This window comes from Aspergillus saccharolyticus (genome assembly GCF_003184585.1).
Source record: "Aspergillus saccharolyticus JOP 1030-1 unplaced genomic scaffold BP01scaffold_23, whole genome shotgun sequence".
NCBI classification, from domain to species: domain Eukaryota; kingdom Fungi; phylum Ascomycota; class Eurotiomycetes; order Eurotiales; family Aspergillaceae; genus Aspergillus; species Aspergillus saccharolyticus.
In genome coordinates, this window is record NW_020290633.1 from 69,752 (window position 1) to 94,629 (window position 24,878).

Consider the following 24,878-nt stretch of genomic DNA (forward strand, 5'->3'; position numbering starts at 1 on the left):
CTGAATGCCCCATTACCCTAATAACATACCAAGCTCAACACCGGCAAAAGTAAGGTTTCTGCATGTTGGCGGGTTGCCCGGCTGGCTTGCTTATATGGCTTTCTCGGCTGCTGATATAATTGGTTCATTGCAAACGATGTGGAACACTTAGCCCTGGCAGCCTAAAAATGAGAATACTCTAACAGGCCTTGAGTAAAATTAGATCGGGCCTCGCATCCCGGGTCTTGGAGCCTTCGTCCGTCATCCGGTATTTGATACAGCAAAACTTACCGGAGAAGAGCTTCCGAGCTATGAGAAAATGAATCACTCAAGTCACCGCACCAACGGACCTCACTATTTAAGCTCGTTGAGCCACGGGTAGGTTCTTCAGCAAAAACAAGCAACAAAATGCCCAGAATCGTGCTGTTCTCTTATCCTGGCTCTCCATGGGGAGCTAAGGTGATTAGTTATCTCAGTCTTCGCGGGATTGAGTATTCGGAATGTTGCCAACCCATGACTTGGCCTCGGCCAGACCTGCAACTACTTAATATCCAATATCGCCGCATTCCGTTCATATCAATCGGCAAAGACATTTACTATGACTCGTCACTTATCTTTGAGAAACTGGAGGCATTGTACCCGCAGCAACCACTAGGCGCGAAGGAACCATCAGGGAAAACGCTCGAAAAGCTCGTGGAAAAGTGGGCAGAGGGATCCCTTCTGAACTCGGTTATGAACTTGCTACCGAAGAGCTTGCCATTTTTGTCGGACTCGATATTCCTCGCTGATAGAAAAGAGCTCTGGGGCAAGGAATTTAGTCCCGACGCTTTGGAGAAAGGCCTGACCAAATCTTTGGTGGAGATAAGGGAGCATTTTGCTGTCCTTGAAAATCTTCTCGGAGACGGAAGGCAGTGGTTGCTTGATAGTGAGAAGCCCGGACTGATCGATATACATGGTGAGATAAAAGCCAACACAAAATAATTTCCAGATGACCATATTCACTGATCAATCAATAGCTGCATTCTGTTTTGATTGGATAATCAACATCCCAGGAGCTCAGATAAATGAATTTATCTCAGCTAGTGCCTACCCATTCACTTGGAGATGGCTTGACAGATACAGGCATGCGATCGCGGCATCGCAAAAGCAAGGAGCAGCAATAACCCAACTGACAGGGCATGATGCGACAAATTTGATACTGGAATCTGATTTCGCCGAGAGGGCAGTGACTGTAATGGATGATCCTACAAGACTTCAAGAAGGCCAGGTTGTCGCTCTATATCGTATCGACGATATGAGCTCCTCAGTCAAACATCGTGACGTTGGTCGCCTGGTCGGCTTGACACCACATGAGACTGTTGTTGCAATCAAAGCGAAGGCATCCGATGTCGAAATTCGAGTTCATGCTCCACGCTGGCAATTTGAGGTCGAAGTCGCTCTCTAAATGATTGGATAAGGTGTTAGAATTCTGAACCCTTTTGGCCACAGGTTGAACGACTGTGCGGAAGAGAGCGAACAGCCATCAATGACACAAAGATGACCATAGCTAGGCCTCGTCATTGCTTTTTCGTTTCGGGTACCCATGGGTTACCCGGAAACGCGCCAAGAACCCAGGGACTCATAAATTACGCAATTTGAGATGTGTGATCTCGTCATGTATTGTAATTGACGTTTATATTACAGTTATCCTATTTTCTTGGTGGATTTGGGGTTGGACGTCGAAACCCATTAAGCGATTCGACGAGGTCTAGACCAGACCATGGAAATTTTCGGCGGGTTGAAATGCGTTGTGCTCAGTACAGTAGCTGAGCTTGCAGAAGAGCTGTCAACTGTTTCTCTTTCCAGCGCTATCTATATGGAATGGATTCTGCTGCAGTGTCACTATTATATGTAAATGGTACTCTCCTACTTCGAATAGATTGTTTGGTTGCTAATGTCTGAGGGCTTTCTTTTCGGAAAGGCTCCTATCGGGTAATCTGCTGGCTTGAGGCGTGAGCTGCACCGCAGGAAGACTGTTGAGAGGTGTCACTCGCGGGCAAGAGCCGGTATAGAAGTGGAGGCTTGCTTAAAAAGACAGATCGCTCATGGGATAACGTAATTCCCGGTCGGTCCGCCCACCCCAATCATTCCGCCCACCTCATTGAGTTTTGACGCGTATAATTATAATCAATCTTCAAACAACCACTATACCACTAAAAGCGCGTTAATTATCATAAAATTTAATAGAGCAAGAGGAAAGACTTTAACTTATAATAAGAGCTTTAAATAATAGTAAAATTCCAAGTATTTACCGTGCCGCAGAAGTTTATAATATATCTTATTTAATACTCTAAGATTAATTATCAGATTATTAATTTCGATCAGAATATTATAATGCTAGATACCGGCTATCTAAGACTCAGGAAAAGGCCTTAGTTGAATAGATAATATCTTAGGATACTTATAAAGCAGCCCCTAGATCAAGCTAGGTAAAGGAAATAGTTAATATCCTTCTTCGAGAAGAATCTATATCTAGCTAATAAGCTATAGGAAAGAACTGGGTTATAAAGTTTATTAAATACTATAATAAGATCAGAAGTTGATTTGCAAGAAGATATAACTATTAGTAAGTATTTTATAAGAATTCTAAGCTAATAAAGTCGTAATTTAATCTTCTAAAGAAAATTTAAATATAATATAGTATCTCTACTAAGAATATATATAACTTTAATAAAACTAGCTTTGCTATAGGCCTTATAGTAACTACTAAGATGGTTACTAGATCTAATATACCTGGTAGGCCTCATCTTATTCAACCAGGACAGCGGGAATGGGTCACTACCATTAAATATATTAATACTAGGGGTTAGAGCCTTCCTGTATATATTATCTTTAAAGACAGAGTTCTTATTAAGGGATGATTTGAAGAAATCAACCTACCATTATCCTAGAGGATTGAAATAAATACTAATAGCTAAACTACAGACGAGATTGTAATAGAACAACTACTATCAGGAGTAAGGTCATCAGGATGACGCACTACAGTGGTTATGGGAGTTGTGAGGTCATTGATAGCGAACCTACACCTTCCTGATATCTATAAGGTGCTGATTCCTCTGCAGGAAGCTACTGATTCTCAAGAATCAGTCTATTTTATAGATATAAGCTATCTTTATTATTACTAGATAAATCTATAAGTATTTAGTAGTTAATTTCTTATCTAGTTAATAGATCTTCTATTCTAATAAATAGATTTTATTATATTCTAATTCTTCTTTTTTAACTATCTAAGAAAGATACTATTATACTAAAATAGTAAAGAACTAGAAATAGTTAGTAACTAAATTAATATAGAATTATTATTAAATATAATCCCTACTATTAAAGAAATTTAATAACTTAAGAATAATATATATTAATTAGAATAGACTAATAATCTATACTAAAGAATAATTTATCTCTAAGAAAACTATTTCTCTAGTAAAATCTTATTAAAATACTACTTATTCTCTTCTAAATTAGATAAAAATAAGAAAGAAATTAAGTTTACTAATATCTCTTATTTTATATTAAATTTTAATCTTTAGAAATATTAAGAATAGATTATTAATTTAGAATATATATTTCAGAGAGTCCCTAGGAAGTATTTATTAGATAAATATAAGATTATTACTACTATTAGTTATATAAATCTAGTATATAGATAGAAATAGTACTGATTTATTACTAATAAGATCTTATAAAAAAAATAATATTTTAAGAAATTATAACTCTAATTTAAGAACTAGACTCTTATCTTAATCTAAAATATTATAATACTTCTATCTAATATAATAACTTAACTTAAATAAATATACTAGTAATAAGACTAGGATCTAAGAGAGTTCTATATTTATTTTAATACTTTAGAGTAGTATTTTCTCTATTAAATTAAAAGAGAAAGAACTCTATTATACTTTACTAAACTTCTTCTAGAATTAAATTACTATATTTAGAAATATATTCCTAATCTATTTAGAGAATAGAATAGAATAGTAGCTATTACTACTTATTATTATAAACTCTAAAATAATAGAAAAAAGTATAAATAAAATAATAACTAATTTAGTAGCTATAAGTTATAGAAATAGTTATAAGATTATAGTAATAAATTAACTAGAAATAATACTTAGAATTATAAGAAAAACCCTATTAAAAAGAATAGTAACTAATTATATTATTTTATATATAAAAGTACTTATTATCTTATAAATTACTATTCTACTAAAGATAAGAAGATTTAATCTACTAAAGTCTATTTATTTTCTTTAGAATTAGAGAGAAAAGATAAGAAGTTAAAATAGTCTCTATAATTATAACTTTTTTATCTATAGTAGAGATTATATATTACTTTTATATTCTTATTTATATCTAAAATAGTCTTAAAATCTTTATAGATCTTAATAGTTATACTAAAGTAGATATTATTAGCTACTAATTTACTAAGATATATTATCTCTAATATATTCTAGTTACTATCTCTAGAATTAGAGCGCCTCTATCACCGCGGGCAATTGCTCACTGGAATACCATTTGATGCCCCCCCAGACCGGGCCCATCGGGTAGGTCTGGATCGTGGCCGTGGTGACAATACCTGTGGGAGTGAGGACGTTAAGGTTAGTGAAGACACCTCCACACAAACAACACACCAGCAAGGCAAGGCAGGACTGGAGGTCTACAATCGTACCGCGGTGGGCGGGCGGGTGCCCGAGGTGGGCGTAGGAGGCTTACTTCTCGGCAGTATGAGTTTTCTCTTCCCCCTACAGCAGATCAGGATGTCGTCGAAACTGACCCGGGACATCCCCCTATAGGTGGGTTGTCATATTTGTCCGACCTGTATGGCCTAGCCTGCGACAACGTTGTTGATTTCGAGGTACGGGAGGGGTTAAATCCGCTGCCAGTGTCCGCTGGACTGATCGTATATACATAGATTGTCCTCGCTAATGGATCCGTCGTTCATGCCAATGCCCGCGACCATGCCGATCTTTTCTGGGCGTTGAAGGGAGGGGCGAACAATTTCGGTGCGGGATGCTCGAGCGGGGAAACAACCGGGGTGTAAGCACTACTACGTAGTAATAATAAATAGATCACAACATGCTGTCCACGCAGACGTACCCACAAACAAATAAATCTTCGCTAACCCCACAGCTCAATGCATGACAGAGAGGCATCAGACGACGAGGAAGGCATCTGGACCCCTCTCCAGCTGGCCGCTGCGCAAAGCGATTTACCCCATGTGAAGCTTCTCCTGGATCAGCCCTCCGGCAGCAACCCTAACGAGCCTCCCCGAGGCTACTACGGTCACACCGCACTCCAGGCAGCTTCGCTCAACGGTCATCTCGAGGTGGTCGAGACCCTTCTAGCCGCGGGAGCCCAAGTGGACGCACCCGGGGGCAACAACGGCGGACGCACCGCGCTTGCCCTGGCCGCTGGTGCCGGCCACTTCCCCATCGTCCGGCATCTGGTCGTCGCCGCCGGCGCGGACATTACTCGTCCCCCGCACAAATACAATGGACGCACCGCCCTGCAGGCCGCAGCGGAAGAGGGCCATTTCGAGATTGTACAATGGCTGTTGTTATACCATCAGCAGCAGCAACAGCAGCAGCAGCAGCCCGTCACGGAAGTCATCAACGCGCCTCCCGCCAGCAACCGGGGCCGAACTGCGTTGCAAGCCGCGTCGGCGGGCGGGTTTGATGAGATGGTGGAGTTCTTGCTGCATGCCGGCGCGGAGGTTAATGCACCCGCCTCCCGATATCAAGGCGTTACAGCCCTCCAGGGTGCGGCCTTGAATGGTCATTACACCACAGTCCGTCGGCTCCTGGCAGCGGGGGCCGACGTCAACGCCCCTGGGGCCCGGTATAATGGCTACACGGCGCTGGCGGCAGCGGCGGCAGGCGGTCACGCCGATATTGTGCGACTCTTGCTGGACGCGGGCGCGGATCGAGCCATGGTCTCTGGGAATAAGATGTGGACGGCCGCACGGTTTGCGGTTGCGCGGGGGCAGAAAGGGGTTGTATGGCTGTTGGGGTAGAGGGAGGGCGCGAAATTAGTGTCTATGAGTCCTCATTCGCTCTCTCATAGCGTTTCCATGAGGGTCAATTCTCGTTGGTCGGCAGATTGGATCATGACTCCTTCCCGGTGGGCGCGTTGGATGATAATGATGATGATGATGATGATGATGTTGTTGTTGTTGCTGCTGCTTTCCCCAACCTCTTTAGGGCTTCCAGTTCAGCATCCGGTTGAATTGAGCGCTTCGACACAAGCACTCTCCTCGTTGTAAAAGGTTACTGGATCGATTATAATTTTTCTAGATACATTCATTCAAAGCATTCGTGAACAGACGATCTTAATCTCATATACTACACGTATAGCTATTTGGATTACTCTGGGATATGTATCAGCCATAGCCAGTCACTCATGAAGCTTGGCAATCTCTCTCCACTCTATTCTCTTTTGAAGAGCTTTGTTTCTTATCATATCATATTTTCAGTCTTAATATGGAATGAGTTTAGAGCTTTTCGTTCTTAACTCTATTCCATGGAGCCGGATGAGAATTTTCATTCAATTTTATACCTATTCCTGTACAAGTGATGAGCCTGCAAGTCTACGGAGGCTAGTTGCCACTTCGCCTTTTTAACCGGCGGATGAAGTGAGGATACAAGCCTCGTCATGAATATATAGCTTTTCTGCACCATTTACAATCGAAGAATTTCGATATTCATATGTCAACGTCCAATAACTCCATTAAAATATCGATGGGGGTGGCGTACAATCGGGCTGAGAGCAGAGTCGGATTACGTCACCATCTGGCTCTCACAAAATCAAACGCCACTAACCCAGATAATCTTTCTTATCGTGGAGTTGTTCCTGTTCCGTGGCCTTTTCATCTTATTTTTTCCCTCCCAACTGCACACCACCGTGAGACTGAGACACTCCGATGGTCGGGTCTTCCGCATGATGGCGCGTCCAGGGTTGCTGCAGAAGGCGGAGGAGAGCCAGTTCAGTTTTGGCACGACCAGGGAACGCGAGTTCTACAAGTAAGACAGCTTCGGCTCTTTCATCCCGACGGCTTCCGAATGCTGATCTTTTTTGTCTTTGATTGAATTTTTGCCCAGGTACCTGCCGCGGTCGACACGATCTCTGCCACATTATAATCCGGATACTCCCTCCGCGGAGGTGAAGACGGCGCGTTCGTCGCCGGATTCCTCCCTGACCGCCTTTGCGCAGTTGGGCGCATTGCGACTCAATGCGCAACGATCCCTGATCTCCCTCTTTGGTCGCTACGAGGAACACATCTTGACGGAAGCAACACGGACGCTGAGCTTGCGGGATGACAGCGACCACGAGGTTCAGGACGAGCTTTGGGTGGGGGCTTGTACGATATCCTACGAGCGCAGTTTCAGCGCCGCGATTGCGAGCGCGAGCAGCACTTCCGCATCCACCTCTACCACCCCCCATCAAGTCTTCACCGTCCCCGACCTGACGCAGAGTGAGCTGTATCGAAACCACCCCGATGTCACGAGCTACCCCCATGTGCGCTTCCTTGCCTCGGCCCCCATCGTCAGTCCCAAGGGAATTGTGGTTGGCGCTTACACGATCCTCGACGATAACCCTCGACAGTCCCTTGGCATGGAGCATCAGAAGTTTCTGATCGACATGGCGGCCACGGTCATGGATTATTTGGTCACAAACCGGTCGAAGAGTCAACATCGGCGGAGTGAGCGCATGATTGTCGGACTGGGAAGCTTTCTAGAGGGGAAAGGCAGCTTGCGCAGCGCATGGGTGGATACCGAGGACAATGAAGGGGGCATCGGGTCAGAAGAGGGCGTCGAAGGACGTGTCAACGCTCACCAACAGAGTAAACAGCATGCGGAGGAGTTGGCCTCTGTTAAAGCACAAAAGACTCTCACTAGCGATCTACCTTTGCGTCTGGGCCGGCCCCGTGCCTCGACCGGCTTGAGGGCGAACAATTCGCGAGAGCTACCGAATTCCCTACCGAGATCAGACCCCGGGACCACGCCGCCGATGGGGGTTCATGTTGGGCATAATCGATCGAGTTCCAGTTCTGCTGGCAAGCACACCAGGAGCAGGGCCCCAACGAATAAAGAGGTCGCTATAGGCCGAATCGAAGACACCTTCTCGCGAGCGGCCAACATAATCCGCGAAAGTCTCGAGGTCGAGGGAGCTATCTTTTTTGATGCCAGCTTTAGTGGCCAAGCGGCATTTGTAATGAGCAACAACTCTGATTACGAAAGTAGTTTGGAAGGTTCCTCCAGTGAGGGGGAATCGAAAGCATCGAAAGGATCTACAGCGGCTGAGACTCTGGACTCCGTGGCCAACGACAGCGGCAAAGAAACAGCAAATCCGTGCAAAATTCTGGGATTTGCCACCTCGGACGCCTCGAGTGTCAACGATGAGGCGACGGGAGATAAGAACATTGCATTGTCGGAATCCTTCCTTGCTGGCCTCCTGCGCCGCTATCCAAGGGGCAGGATCTTCAACTTTGACGCGGATGGATCGATCTCCGCCGGCGACACCAGCGATTCTGTATTCAACGCCTTCAGCTCGCGCAGGAAGTACAAAAAGACGCGCAAGTCAGTTCTCCGACAGGATGCGGCGACACTGCTCAACATAGCTCCTGGTGCTCGGAGTATTATCTTTTCGCCGGTCTGGGATTCGCATAAATTCAGGTGGCTTGCTGGCTCATTTGCATGGACCAAAACCCCCCAGCGAGTCTTCACTCTTGACGACGAAATGACCTTCTGCACCACCTTTGGCTGCAGCCTCATCGCCGAGGTACACCGTCTCCGTGCACTGTTTGCCGAGCAAGCCAAGTCCAATTTGCTCGCGGGCCTGAGCCATGAGCTTCGATCTCCGCTTCATGGCATATTTGGCACGGCGGAACTGTTGAGCGACACCGTGATGGATGCTCTGCAACGGGGGTTTGTGCATACTATCGCATCTTGTGCTAATACCTTACTCGGGTCGATCAATCAGCTTCTAGAGTTCTCTGGTATCAACGACCTCCACCAGACCCGTAACAAGGGGCCATTGGCATCTCCTTACCACAAAGGCTCCGCAGTCAGTCAGTCTGACCCCGAATCGAGCATCCAGATTGATATCACTGTGGAGGACACTATCGAGGCCATCTTCGCCGGGTTCTGCTTCTTCCACAGTTCTCGACACCCGCTACGGAGCGGAGCGGATACCAATGTAAGCTTGCCGGGGCATGTCCACGTCATTCTTGATATCGATACGGCATCCAGCTGGACCTTCACCACACGCGCTGGGGCGCTGCACGTGATCCTGACAAACATCGTGGGCAACGCTCTGAAGTACACCCAGGAAGGGTATGTCTTCATCCAAGTCAAGGCGCAAGCCGTCATTGCCGAGGACGACGGGACCCCTGTGCGCTCCGAAATCACGATCTCCGTTCGGGACACGGGGTGTGGCATGGACCCGGAGTTTCTTCAGAACGGCTACTTCACTCCCTTCTCGCAGGAAAATGATTTGCTGCCGGGAAATGGCCTCGGTGCTAGCATCACCCAGAATGCCATCCAATCCCTTCAGGGGAGCATCGAAGTTCGCTCCCAGAAAGCAGCCGGCACTGACGTGCAAATCTCTCTCGTACTCGATCATGCGCCCAAGAGTGCACTCGCCTCCGACGGGAGTTTCGACGATCACACGCACGCCGGTAACCTTGCTCTAACCAGAAGTTTAGTGTGCCATAAATCCATCGGCATCCTGGGGTTTGGGACCTCCACCATGCACACGTCCACAGCGTTGTCTCTGGAGAAAATATGTCGGGAGTGGCTGCAGATGGACGTTGTCCCCGTCAACCCCTCGCAGTCGAATTTCCCTCATTGCGATTTCTACATCGCGCTTCACGAGTATTTGGATATCGGCAATCTCGAGATCAAAGCCATCGCCCCTGATCCAGAGTCACGATTCTGCTCGCCGGTCATCGTCATATGCTCGTCCCCAAGGGTGGCGCACTCGCTACTCCTAGCATCACAGCGACGCGGCGATGCAGACGTGCTCGAGTTCATATCCCAGCCGTGTGGGCCGCGCAAGCTGGCCAAGGCACTGGAGGTCTGCACCAAACGTCAAAGTCGCCGTGTTTCTGGAATCAAGACCCCGGGAAGTACGATGGCCTTGTCTCTGGATACTCTTAAGAGGCAGATATCTCCCACCGCAATTAGGGGACCCAATGATTTTCCCGGCCTTCGGACTCGGAGTACATCATCATCAAAGTCAATGAGTCAGACCCACCCGGATTCCGCCGGGCAGCCCAAGACGCCGCGAGCAGATGAGGATTACTTTTCGCCCGTTTCCGCCGCCGTAGGCCCCTCACCTGCGCTCGAAGCGTCACCTGTACAAAAGAGCCACGCCTCCCCGGCCGCTCCGCTGCAGGCTCCATTCACCGTACTCCTGGTGGATGACAATCACATCAACATATCGCTGCTGGTAGCCTTCATGAAGAAGTTAGGTCTCGAGTATCTCGTTGCGCACAATGGACAAGAAGCGCTCGACAGGTTCAAGGAATCCTATTCCGAGATCCGCATAATCTTAATGGGTAAATGCAGTCAGTCGATGAGACTATTGACCTTGGATGTGTGTGTGTGTGTGTGTGTGTATTGACTGACGTCTTCTAGATATCTCCATGCCCGTCATGGACGGGCTAGAGTCCTCGCGCCAAATCCGTCGCTTTGAAAACTCCTTGGAATCGCATGCCCCGGTTCCTATCATTGCGCTGACCGGGGTCGCGCAAGATGAGATCCAGCGTGACGCAATACAAGCCGGGATGAACTTGTTCCTCACGAAGCCCGTGCGGTTAGATAAAATTGCAGGAACCATCGAGGACCACACGGGGGTCAGTATGGTTGCTTTGAAGAAGAAAACTCGAACATCGAGGGGTGAGCAAGCACACGGCGCCACCAAAGACTCATGATCGAATTGTGTTGGGACCGGGCGCAGTTCGGCACGTCGTCCCATACGCAGTCAGGCTGCTGTGGCAAAGGGGAGGCTGCCGTGCAGAGACTCACGCAGGAGTTTCCGAGCGCCCCAGTCTGTCTCGCTTGTCCATTCGACATTTCCGATGATGCATCTATCACGAATGTCTACGAAACCATCCCTGGATTGATCAACAACGCAGGAAACAGTGTCTGGTGTGTCTGGTGTGTCTGGTGTGTCTGGTGTGTCTGGTGTGTCTGGTGTGTCTGGTGTGTCTGGTGTGTCTGATGTGTCTCGAGGAGTGACATTTCTAATGATCGGGTAAACAGGCAGGTATGCAGCTACCGGTTGAGAACACAATGACTCACGCGAAGCCTGGAACATGATCCTCGAAGTAACGTCGCCGGTATGATGTCGTCACGCAACATGGGCCTCTTTGCTTGAAACCTCCCAGTCCTCGTCTGATCTTCACCACGAGTGGGCCCTCGTCACTGGCAGAGACAATGGAACCAAGCCATTTCACCAACAACCTCCCCCCCCCGGCTGGCTGGCCGAAGACCTTGATTGGTCTCTCTTGTCGTACCGAGCCAGTAAGACGGGGTTAAAGGTGGTGCTGAGAGAATGGACTGGGATCTTGACGCCGTCAAGGTTTCTGCTGTATCCTGGCGTTGCCGGCGGTTCCTTGGGCAAAATGGGGCAGTGCACTCTAGGGTTGGAGGGAACTGGTCAAGGATGTTGTGCAGTGGCAGGGAAACGGACGCTGACGAAGGGAGAATTATCAAAGCCAATGGCGCGCAGCCTTGGTGATTCGGTGAAACTGCAAAGATTGATACCCATGTTTGGCACCAGTTTCGATACTATTTTTATTTCACCTTCTTCTCCCCACAATTTTAGAAAGGATGTCTACTCGATGAACTGTAGTAAAGAACCCACCCTCAATTCGAGGTCAACCAAAAAAAAACATACAACAGAAGGGATTCGCTGGTGGTCACCCACCCAACTACTGACCTCCCGGCGTGTGGCTTGAACGCGGCCAGAAGGCGGGTGGGTGCCGCTCGGGTGAGCTAGCGGGTGAGGCCGCTTTATAATCACGCGACCAGGGGTAACTTAGGGTAAGTAACTTTAAGGATAGGTAAGTAATCACCCCAGTTACATAATATTTAGTAATCTCACCCATTGAAACTTTGTTATCTACTTTATTTCTGTATAGTAATAATAGTTAGTTTAGGAATTACTAAGCCATGAAATTGACTTAAGATTATCTACTTTAGGTCTAGCTGCTATGTAATTAATCTAATTCTCCTATCCTAGTAGAAAAGAACAGAAGCCCTATAAAGTTAATACAAAAATCGCCCTACCTCGATCTTATTGTAGTGAATTGCCTAAGGCGATTACCTCCCAGTATGGTGGCCGGTTGTTTTGCTAGATGATTCCGCCTTTAGCAGATATCTTATGGTTCTGCTCTATTAATTCTAAAGATAGCTTTATTATCAACTGATTTAATCATAAGAATGTCATGGGTAATCCCCGTAGCTGTGGCGAATCGCCTGTGGTTTGGCCACATACCCCTTATATACTGGTCGTGAGGTCATTAATAGTGAACCCACACCTTCCTAATATCTATAAGATGCTGATTTCTCTGTAGAAGACTACGAATTTCTTAAGAATTAGTTTATTTTATAGATATAGACTATCTTTATTATTACTAGATAAATCTATAGTATTTAGTAATTAATTTCTTATCTAGTTAATAGATCTTCTATTCTAATAAGTAGATTCTATTATATTCTAATTCTTTCTTTTTAACTATCTAAGAAAGATACTACTATATTAAGATAGTAAAGAACTAAAAATAATTAATAACTAAATTAATATAGAATTATTATTAAATATAATTTCTACTATTAAAGAAATTTAATAACTTAAGAATTATATATATTAATTAGAGTAGACTAATAATCTATATTAAAGAATAATCTATCTCTAAGAAAACTATTTCTCTAGTAAAATCTTATTAAAATACTACTATTATTCTCTAAATTAGATAAGAATAAAGAAGAAATTAAGTTTACTAATATTTTTTACTTTATATTAAACTTTAATCTTTAGAAATATTAGAAATAGATTATTAATTTAGAATATATATTTTAGGGAGTCTCTAGAAAGTATTTATTAGATAAATATAAGATTATTACTATTATTAGTTATATAAATCTAGTATATAGATAGAGATAGTACTGATTTATTACTAATAAGACTTTAGAATAAAAATAACTTCTTAAAAAATTATAGTCTTAATTTAAGAACTAGACTCTTATCTTAATTTAAAATATTATAATACTTTAGTCTAATATAATAGTCTAACTTAAATAAGTATACTAGTAATATAGCTAGAATCTAAGAGAGTTCTATATTTATCTTAATATCTTAGAGTAGTATTTTCTCTATTAAGCTAAAAAAGAGAGAAATCTATTATATTTTACTAAACTTCTTCTAGAACTAGAACTAAATTACTATATTTAGAAATATATTCTCTATCTATCTAAAGAATAGAATAGAATAGTAGCTATTACTACTTATTATTATAAACTCTAGAATAATAAAAATGTGATAGGATCTACTTGTCAGGGTAGAAGACCTGTCGACTAGGTAAGGAATCAACCACTGAATACTTATGGATTCATCTAGTAATAACAAGGGTAGCCTATATCCATGAATAGACTGATCCTTGAGGATTAGTAGCTTTCTGCAGAGGAATTAGTACCTTATAGATATTGGGAAGATGTAGGTTCACTATTAATAACCTTATAACTCCTATAACTATTATAGTATTGTCAAACTGGCAGCTCACCTGACTACCAAACCCTAGCCCTAATTCCTGGATTGAGCCATTTGAACCATTGTTCCAGCCCAATCCATCCTTGGCTAATTTACCCCTGCATTCTCACCCTGGATTCTCACCCCTGCATTCTGAATGTTTTGATTTCCTAATTAGGAAATCAATAAACAAAGGATTTTGGCTTAAATAGTCTGATTTGTTCAATGATTTCCTGAGGATCATCCCGAATCATCCTGAACCAGTTGATCAGATATGTATTGAAATCAGTGGCTTGTTTATTTCCTTATTCATTCTATCTTTGATTCTTTTGATTTTAATTATCTTTGACTTTGACCTTGTTTTGACTTCACTTCTATACTCAGTTTGTATGGAAAAGTGAAAGTTAAATAAAGCCCTAATTAATTCTATTTGAAAAGAACTGAAACTCCAACAAGTATATTATCCTAATAATCTTACTCCTAATAGTAGTTATTCTATTATAAATAGTACTCCTCTTTATAAGAATAAGCTATCTAGTTTAATTATTAGGAATAATCTTATATTTTCTAATTAGAAAAGGTGGAGACTTAGCTATAATACATAAGAAGCTTATAGAATAGATAATATTAATAGAATTATATATATTTCTATATAGATTTACTAGTATATAGTTATATTTATATAAATAGATCTGTTAGAGAGAAGTATAAATAAGAGTCTATTATATTATTTTTATTTTCTTTTCTCTTTCTTATTCTCTCTACTCTATATATTTATTTATCTATTATATTAAGATTTCCAGTATCTTCTTATATCTATTATATACTCTATTCTATAGTATTTTACTTCTTCTATATAAGACTTATAGTATACTAGATAGAGCTACTAATATATATTATTACTATTATACTTTAGTAATAACTTAGTTATATCTAGTATATATTATAGTAATTAGACTCTATTAGTTATAGTATATATATTATCTCTAGATCTTATTAAAGTACTTTAAATCTAAAAATATAGATAAATAAAAGATCTTTACAATTAACTATATTCTAAATAAACAGGAATCTATTCTATACTAACAGTATTATAGCTGTCAGAGCAGCTATAAAGTAGTAGAGATTTATAAACCTTCTTTAATATACTTTAGCTAATATACTTAGATATCTATAGATATATTAGATAATACAGCTAAACTAATAGAGTTTTTAGACTAGTATTATAGTTACTTCTTCTATAAAGATAAAGACAAGAAGAATAAAGCTCTTATTACTTTTAATAAAAAAGTTTTTTATATAGTAAATAAATATATAGTTTATCTAGAGAAAGCTTTTATATAGATAGTAGTAATATACTATTAATACTATAGTCTATTAATAGTATAGAAAATAGTTTATAAAGATAGGCTTATTTAGTAATTAATATATTAATACTTTACTAGTAATATATAGCTAACTACAAAGTATTTTTAATCTATTAATATAGAATTATTAGAGTAGATATTAAGAGGCTCTATCTTATATCTAAGAATTCTAGTTATCTTAGATAAATTATAAGACTAACTTATATTAGTTTTATAGTAAAGAAGATACTAAATTACTATATTATAAAAGTTTTAGTATATATAGATATAGTCTATTACCTTATAATAGTATAATTAATATATCTATTAGTATACTAGAGTATATAATAAAATACTATAAGATATTATATAATTAAGTATATTTATAAGGTATATATTTAATACTTTTAATTACTTAGTAGTACTTTACTAGGATTTAGTATACTTTTACTTCTTCTAGTATTTTCTTTAGTAATTTCTAATATATTCTTGTGTATTTATTATATTTTTACTAGGAATTTATTAGTTATACTTACTTAATTATCTCTTCTATTTAATTAGATAATAGTCTTAGTTATTATAGTATTAGTAATCTTTAACTTCTTTAACTTTCTATTTATCTTTATTATTTAACTCTAGTATTAGAAGTAGTTCTTTATAGTTTTCTTCTATATTCTATAGCTCTACTAGAAAAATATAGAATATATTATAAATTTATCTATATTCCTTAGATAAATATAAGTAATATACTTGGGTTCTAATATATTTAAAAACTTAAAAAAATTCTATAAACTTTAGAGCTAGCTTTCTTAATTCTTTAAATTATAGATTTTAGATTAATAGCTTAACTAGGTCTCTTTCTTTAAAGTAGAATAGTTTCCTATACTTATTATAGTATTTCTTTTACTTTTCTATAGTTATTTACTATATCTTTTATAGTTATTCTCTTACTTCTTAAAGTCTATTAATTCTATCTTATACTACTAGGACTTTCTTATATTAAGAATTACTCTTAATTTATATATAGAAGTCAGAGAAATAGCTATATAAAATATAATTAGATAACTACCTAGTAATTATATTATTTATATTATTATAAGTAAATTAAGTAGTTTATAATATTATAGACTAATTTACTTCAAATTAACTTAAATAATAATATAGATAGTATTCTAGTATCTGATTTATCCTTTCTATTTAGTTATTAGTTTAAGAATAATATACTATTAAAAGCTTTAAGATAATATAGTTATTATAGTATAAATTCCCTAAAATATATATTCTAAATTAATAATCTATTTCTAATATTTCTAAAGATTAAAATTTAATATAAAATAAGAGATATTAATAAATTTAATTTCTCTCTTATTCTTATCTAATTTAGAAGAGGATAGATAGTATCTTAATAAGATTTTACTAGAGAAATAGTTTTCTTAGAGATAGACTATTCTTTAGTATAGATTATTAGTCTACTCTAATTAATATATATTATTCTTAAGTTATTAAATTTCTTTAATAGTAGAGATTATATTTAATAATAATTTTATATTAATTTAGTTACTAATTATCTCTAATTCTTTATTATCTTAGTATAATAGCATCTTCCTTAGATAGTTAAAAAAGAAGAATCAGAATATAATAGAATCTACTTATTACAATAGAAGATCTATTAATTAGATAAGAAATTAACTACTAAATATTTATAGATTTATCTAGTAATAACAAGAGTAGTCTATATCCATAAAATAGACTGATCCTTAAGGATCAGTAGCTTTCTGCAGAGAAATCAGCACCTTATAGGTGTTGGGAAGGTGTAGGTTCGCTATTAATGACCTCACGACTCCCATAACCACTGTAGTGCGTCATCCTGATGACCTTACTCCTGATAGTAGTTGTTCTATTACAAAAAAGAAGTATAAATAAAATAATAACTAATTTACTAGCTATAAGCTATAGAAACAGTCTTAAGATTATAATAATAAATTAACTAAGAATAATACTTAGAATTATAAGAAGAATTCTATTAGAAAGAATAGTAATTAATTATATTATTTTATATATAAAAGTACTTAATATCTTGTAAATTACTACTCTACTAAAGATAAGAAGATTTAATCTATTAAAGTCTAGTTATTCTCTTTAGAATTAAAGAGAAAAAGTAGAGAAGTTAGAATAGTTTCTATAATTTTAACTTCTTTATCTATAATAAGAACTATATATTACTTTTATATTTCTATTTATAATTGAATTATCTTAAAATCTTTACAGATCTTAATAACTATACTAAAGTAGATATTATTAGCTACTAGTTTACTAAGATATATTATCTCTAATATACTTTAGTTACTACTTCTAGAATCAAAGTTATTAATTAGACTATAACCCCTACTTATAGTATATAGAAGATCTCTATTACTACTACTAATTTATAAGAGAGTATCTATACTTTTAAATAGTATTATATAGAGATTAATAGAGATTCTTAATTTAAAGAAAGTCTAATCCTCTTATTAATAACTATACTTTAGGATTTATATATTAACTTATTATCTTTTAATTATTAATAGTAGTTTAGTATACTATCTATTTTACTTCTTTCTATTACTTAGTTTACTAGAGTAACCTGGAATTAAGCTATAATATATACTATTATTAAGCTTTCTAAGGATATTTAATTATCTAAGAATAAATCTTATTAGCTACCTCTAAATCCTAATCTAATACTAATTAAACTTTAAGGATTTTAAGATATATTCTCTATAAACTCTTTCTAGTAACTACTATCCTATAGCTCTATAGACTATACTATTAATCTTAAGACTAGTGAGATACCTCTATATAGTCTAATATACCTCTTATCTAGGGCTGAGCTTAAGATTCTATATAATTATATTAATAAAAATCTTAAATTAGAATATATTTAATTCTCTAAGAGTCCTACTAGGACCTCTATCTTATTTATCTCTAAAAAGAATAGTAGTCTATATCTTTATATAGATTTTAAAGAGCTTAATAAGATTTCTATTAAGAATTACTATTCTTTATCTCTTATTTTAGAGATTCTATGTTATGGTTCGTAGCAGAATCAGTCAGGAGGCAAATTCATTATGATGATGTGGTTGTTCACGGGAGAAGATGGAAGATGACTCCATTGAGATAATGCCCGAAGGCGGATACAGACGGCAGAATTCGGGATAACCGAAACCACTACAGATACCCGCGTTTTAAGGCAGGCGTCCTTACTGTCTAAATACATAGCAATAATAATAGTAGACATCTTAAGATACACTAATATAGTCTAGGAAAATTCAATACACTGTTTATATCTATAAATTAATTTATTAGTAGTAATATTATTATCTTTGACCTATTTATTATATTCAGGCCCATATCCTAACCAATAAACTAAGTACTATATTACTAGTATATAGTATCAGCTACAAAGTACTACATACTTATTAAGGATTACAGCAACTTCCCGCTTCAATAGAAATAATAATAATAGAAACTTTCTAATTATAATCTTAAAGATATTATATAAAAAATACTTCTTAATTACTTACTTTTATCTTTAAATATCCTAGAATTATTTCTATTCTTTTAGTAAACTTATTAACTATTATAAGTATCTAATTATTACTATTCTTAGTAGAAAGAGTAGTAATAAAGTCTATTATTATAGTATAGAAAGATTCAGATATAGAGATAATTAATTATAAGATACTATATAGTTTATACTTCTATATATAGTTCTTATTATATTACAGACACCAGCAGATGTAGTCACAGAGAAGTTTAGTAGCTTTATAAATAATAAGTCTATAAAGTTCTTCTATATATCTCTAAAAGTCTTAATAATAGCATTTGTTATAGATAATATAGAAAATTTTAGGAACTGGAGAATATAAAAGATAGATCTAGAATTTATTATATCTAGTTGTTATACTATTATTATTCTTAATATATTTAGTTATATATAACAACCCATCTTCTATAAAATATAGAAGATTAGTATTCAGGTCAGATAGTAGAATATTAATAATCTTAGATACTCTAATATCTATCTTATAGCCTTAATGTATCTAGCTTTTAAATTAATTATTAACTTGAATAGTATATACAGAGTATAACTTATAGCTAGAGAAGAATATATTAATTAGAATATCTTTAAGATTATAGCTAGATAGAGGTATATACTGAACACCTTTTCTAGAAAGATGTGATAAAGTATCTATAACTATATTATTATACTAGAATAATAATATATCTTAAGATAGAATTATTGAATATACTAGCTTATATATACTAGATAGAGATTAAGATATTCTACTACAACTATATTAAATATTATCTGATTTGAAAGGGTGACTGTACTAGAATAATTAGTATAGATAATAGTTAATAGCTTAATAGTTTGAATTATATATCTAAGCTTTCAGAGTATCTAAATAAAGTAGAATACTTCTAACTTAGTAGACTAGTAGTTCTTCTTAGCTAAAGTCAAAACATGACTTAGAAATAGAATAGAATAAATATATATTCTAGAAGATAGCTTAACAAGGTCTTTATAAGTATAGCTATTCTTAATATAATAGAACATTGCACCATGCCTATCTCTATATATATCTAGATTAAGATATACTTACTTAGTAGACATAAAATAAGCTAGCTTATAGATATTACTAAAATTATTCTATAAGATATAAAATACTCGAAGTTCATCTTCAGTAGAATCAAGAATTAGAGTTTTATTTATATAGTCTTGATAGAATTAGTCTATCTATTTAGATATATATATAAATAAAAATATCTTTAGTAGTAACTAGATATAAAGTAATTAAGTCTTATAATCTTATAGGGATTATATCTTACTTATATATTAACTAATATAGTATCTCAGCTAACCTATTATACTAAGATAATACTTAAGTTAGATAAGATTTATTAGAAAGATTAATTTCTTAATAGCAGTAATTTTATCTTTAGGGATTAATAAATCAAGAATATTAACTTACTATCTAAAAAGTATAACTAAGAAAAACTTAATATATATCTTTCTTAGCTTGAGTTTAACCTTCAGGTCTTATAGAGATTAAAAGATAAGAGATAGATATTCTATATATTCCTTAAATATATAGCTGGTAATAATAATATTATTAATATATATATAAATAAAAGTACAAAACTGCTTGAGATATAAATCTATTTATCTTTAAATAAAAGGAATACTATTAATAAATTCTATTAAAATAATATAAAATATCTCTTAACTTCTATATATCACGACTACTAAATACTTTCAATAACCAGGGAATACTAGCTATTAATAGAAGAAGTAAGTAGTATTAATAATAGTAATATATTAGTATTCTTAAACTATATAGAGTATATCTTCTTATATTAAGACTAGATATAAATCCAGTTTAGTTTTATAGTTAATAGTCTAAAGATTAATAATAGAATAATCTTTAGCTTTACTATTTAAAGTATTTCTAAATAATAAAGACAGGATATATAGTAGATATATAGTTTCTAGTAAATAATATCTTATCTACTTTATAAAGTAGATTAAATATAGTATCTATCACAGCATAGTCATGCTTAGGAAGTTAATAGATATAGAGTTTCTATATAGCTACTCTATCTTATCATCCCTTTTTTATAGAGATTCTTATCTATTTATCCTTAGGAATATTGACTATACTAATATTAGAACCATCCAGAGAAGTCTAGATATTATAGAATATAATTAATTTACTTAGTACTTCCTTATATCTAGTCTTATAGATAATAATACTATTCAGAAGTATAATAATATTACTCTTATTATATTTAATCTTTAATAGAGATACTTAATTAGTTAGAGATCTAGGACTAGTTTCTAATAGATATTCAGTACTTCTAATTTAAGACAGCTGGTCTGAAGATATAGTAATTTAAGATTATAGCCAATCTAAAGATATAGAGAATAGAGATTATATTTTACTTTTAAAAGTAATATACTTATAAAGTCGGTGATTATAAGATAGAGATAATCTAATACTTATAGATAGAGCTTCTACAGCTTCTATAGATATAGCAACCTAATAATAGTAATCAGGATTATAAGAAGATAGATATAAATAATAATTATTACTATATAAGATATACAGAAGTAAAAGTTAGTTAGAATAAATATTTAAGTATCCTAGTTTAGTAATAGTTTTCTATATCTTATATATAGTAATATACTTATTATTACTAAGTATACCTATCTTAGTATAGTAACTAATTATTATAATAGATAAAGACTTATTAATTATCTTAATAAAAGAGAAATTTATATCTACTAGATAGCTGTATATTAATAGACTAGTACTATTTTTAGAATAGAATATATAACTTATATCAGAAAGATTATTAATATACTTAATAGAAAGTTTAATATATAAATAGAGAGGTATAATAATCTATCTAGTAGTATATATAGAAATATTTATTAGATAGTTAGAAATAATAATAATTTATAGTAGAAAGATAAATACTCTATAAGACTATATAAAGCTAGTCTATCTCTTATAGTTAATAATAATACCCTTACAGCATATTATATCAGTTCTAATTAATATATTCATATATAAGTTAGATACGAGAAAGATACAAGTACAAAAGTATATAAATACCAGACTATATAAATACTCTGGGTTTGAACTGTGTAGAATATAGATATCTAAGACAATATATTCCTTTAACTTGTAGATAAAACTAATATCTCTAATATTAAGTAGTTCTTTGACTTCTTATATTTTAATACTAGATATAGAGTAAAGTAACTTAGTATTACTAATACTACTAGAGTACCTAGTATCTATATAGATAATAGTATACTTACTTATAGTATTTAATCCTATATTAACTATAGCTAATTTAGATAAATTGTCGGAGAACTCTTGACCAGACCGACATCTTTCCTTCTCCTGTCTTATGACAACCCTTCCTTCCAGACCGACAACTCTTCCTTCCTTCCTTGTCCTTCCTGTATCCTGTATTTAAGATCTCGTGTAGCGGGGAGAATAATGATTAATAACTTTGTATAGTCATAACGTCTTGACACCTCGGTGTCTAAAAGAGGGCTTCGGGCCTAATATATTAACTACAAGTTAGTAGTCTATCCTAAACAATCTTGGGTTCCTCTAGATTTATTTTTCAGAGTATAGAGATTACTCCTCTAACAACCACCTCCTCCCCTTCCCCTTTACTACTAGATAGAGAAGACAGGGTCCAACTGTCTTTTTATAGAAACAGCTATGATATATTGAACTGGGCTATTAGATTACAATATTCTATAATATATTAAGAAGCTAATATATTTACTAACTAGACGAAGATACAGTATATTATACTATCTATGTTATTAGAATATCTAAACCACTTAAATTAGTAGATACTGTTCTCTACCCTCCCGACTGGGATATTGACCGTCCAGTTTTAAACAAGGCCATCAGGGAATTCAGACGCCTTACTGAATTTCTGCTCTTAGAGTCTATATACATGTCTTGACTAATAGAATAACTTTGACTAATAGAATAACTAATTCTGGGGATTAACCCAGATCAATCTCTTAGATATATAAGACCAAGATCCCAATCTGCTAATAGAGTATTATTCGAACCTGAGTACACAAGGATAACAGACATAGAAGTACTCTAATCCTAAATATTAGAAGAATTAATCCTCTCCTCTTTCATAGACCCTCTATAGAAGAATTTTAATAAAATATCTAAATATTCAACTCTGTAGATACTAAGATAGTTAGTCTTAGGAGTGTTTATACTATCTACACGAATTTTAAGTACTTCTACCAAGCCCCAGCCCTAGTATTATTACAAAGTCCCCGCCTTAAGAATATTATATCTAGAATCCAAATCCGCATCCCCAGCACCTTCTAAATCTATATCTCTGGTATCTATAGTATCTTTATCTAAAGTACTAATACCACCTCCTTCCTTATTTAATAAATACCCATCCCCTGTACACTCTGATAGTAATAGATAATTAGAGAAACTATCTTTTTCTTTTTATTTCTTACCAGATTCTTTAATATTCTTTTCTTCTACTTCTTTCTTGCTTGACTTATTCACGTCTTTTAATCTATCTATACTAACTGAAAAGCCTGCAGAACCTATGTAACCTTATCTACAGGATAGTTCAGACACTATAATAGTAATAAGAGCCAAGCCAAACACTCTGTATAGCCTAGCAGACGATAAGTATAATAATATAGCTTAATCCCAGCTTGCTAAAATTATAGTAGAATTAAGGAATATAAACCAGTGTCTTCATAACTTTAAGTAAGACTATGACCGATGTGATTAAGAAGAATATACAAGAAATAAGTATAAAGAACAATAATACTATGACTATAAGGATAGGAATATTAATAATAATAATTAATAAATAGTCTAATATACCTAAACTTTGAAATCTGATAATATCAGTTATTTCTTCCCAGACATGAAGATAGACTAGTATCTTAAATAATAAGAATATATTATATATTTTAAGAATATTAATCTTTTCATCAACCAAGTTAGAGATATAATTCAAGTACACCAAGAACCAGCAGTATATGTGAGTATTACCAGTTGTCTTCGAGACGCAGCCCTTGATTAGTATCTTATACTTAGTGAATATAAGAAAGATATATATATATATATGTCTTTATAAGATAGAATACTTGAAGGCCTCTGTATTTACTTTAAGTCTAATATAACTTAAGCTCTTACCTGTCTGCAAGCAACTAGTAACTATAGATAGACAGACATACGCTAAGGCAAGTCAATTCAGGTATTTGCCTAAGATATTATATATAACTGTAAAGCCTTCTACATCGACGACACCTATAATTAATTAATATTAATATAGATACATCTTTATCCTGATCTTACTGCTGGTATCAATCTAGCTATACAAACCATAATAATAATTAAATTCCTCGGCCGTCTAGACGGTAAGATGCTGCTATGATAAAGACAGTCAGATAATAGATAAGAAGCCTGGCAGAGATATTAATGTAGACCCAATTATTATATAGATAACTATTAAGAAGGACGTTCTTACTAGAAATACTATACTAATATATATTAAGATTATTTTGATAATAACTACTAAGACTGTAATAACCCTTAGGGATATTAAGGAAACTAATATAATAGGAACTACTATAGTAACCATTCTTTCAGGGGCTTCTATATATCCTGGCGCGGTCGCAACCAGTATAATAATCTCAACTACAGGAAGTCTTGATTTAATAATACAAATCCAAATACTAACTGCTTGAATAATAATAGATATCCCTTTCAGGATAGATAGAATATACTGGGATAGGATAAACTGTAGTTATAGCTGCAGCCTCTACGTCCCGGATAGTTGCTTTTAGCCGATCGTCCTTAGAATAAGATAAAGAATAGGAATACTAATTCCAGAGATAGCAAGCAGCTATAGAACTGTATTAGTAAACTATAGTAAGCCTACTAAGCATCTGTCTAAGACAACTATCAGTCACAGTACTAACTATACATTGCTTTGACTAATCCTACTATACCTAACAACCTCAACGACATCTATTATAATTATAATAAAGAATATAACTGTTATAAGAATCAGACTGATTTATATTATAGTAATTATTATAGTAATGGTTATAATAAGCAGCAGTTTGACTTTAATAATAAAGATAATTATATATATCTTGCCTCTCCTTTCTCTAATAATGAATCTGATGAT

The 24,878-nt window shown here is 35.6% G+C and overlaps 3 protein-coding genes across 3 annotated transcripts; all 3 read left to right on the plus strand.

Moving 5' to 3' along the window:
• Positions 1-380: 380 nt before the first annotated feature.
• On the plus strand, positions 381-1,883 carry BP01DRAFT_392989 (glutathione S-transferase family protein). Its single transcript, XM_025578197.1, has 2 exons — positions 381-934; positions 996-1,883. The coding sequence occupies exons 1-2, from the start codon at positions 388-390 to the stop codon at positions 1,421-1,423; spliced, it is 975 nt and encodes a 324-aa protein (XP_025429875.1). The 5' UTR covers positions 381-387; the 3' UTR covers positions 1,424-1,883.
• Positions 1,884-5,128: 3,245 nt separating this feature from the next.
• On the plus strand, positions 5,129-6,324 carry BP01DRAFT_358078 (ankyrin repeat domain-containing protein). The gene has a single exon (XM_025575350.1). It carries the CDS (start codon positions 5,150-5,152, stop codon positions 6,026-6,028), a length of 879 nt encoding a protein of 292 aa, XP_025429876.1. The 5' UTR covers positions 5,129-5,149; the 3' UTR covers positions 6,029-6,324.
• Positions 6,325-6,954: 630 nt separating this feature from the next.
• BP01DRAFT_383999 (uncharacterized protein) lies at positions 6,955-10,948 on the plus strand (the record flags this gene model as incomplete). Its single annotated transcript, XM_025577467.1, has 3 exons — positions 6,955-7,034; positions 7,113-10,573; positions 10,653-10,948. The coding sequence occupies 3 exons, from the start codon at positions 6,955-6,957 to the stop codon at positions 10,946-10,948; spliced, it is 3,837 nt and encodes a 1,278-aa protein (XP_025429877.1).
• Between the last annotated feature and the right edge of the window lie 13,930 nt (positions 10,949-24,878).

Coding starts and splice junctions, on each gene's coding strand:
- BP01DRAFT_392989 (XM_025578197.1), top strand. CDS start 388: ATGCCCAGAATCGTGCTGTTCTCTTATCCTGGCTCTCCATGGGGAGCT. Junction 935..995: donor CGGACTGATCGATATACATG/GTGAGATAAAAG, acceptor ATCAATCAATAG/CTGCATTCTGTTTTGATTGG.
- BP01DRAFT_358078 (XM_025575350.1), top strand. CDS start 5,150: ATGCATGACAGAGAGGCATCAGACGACGAGGAAGGCATCTGGACCCCT.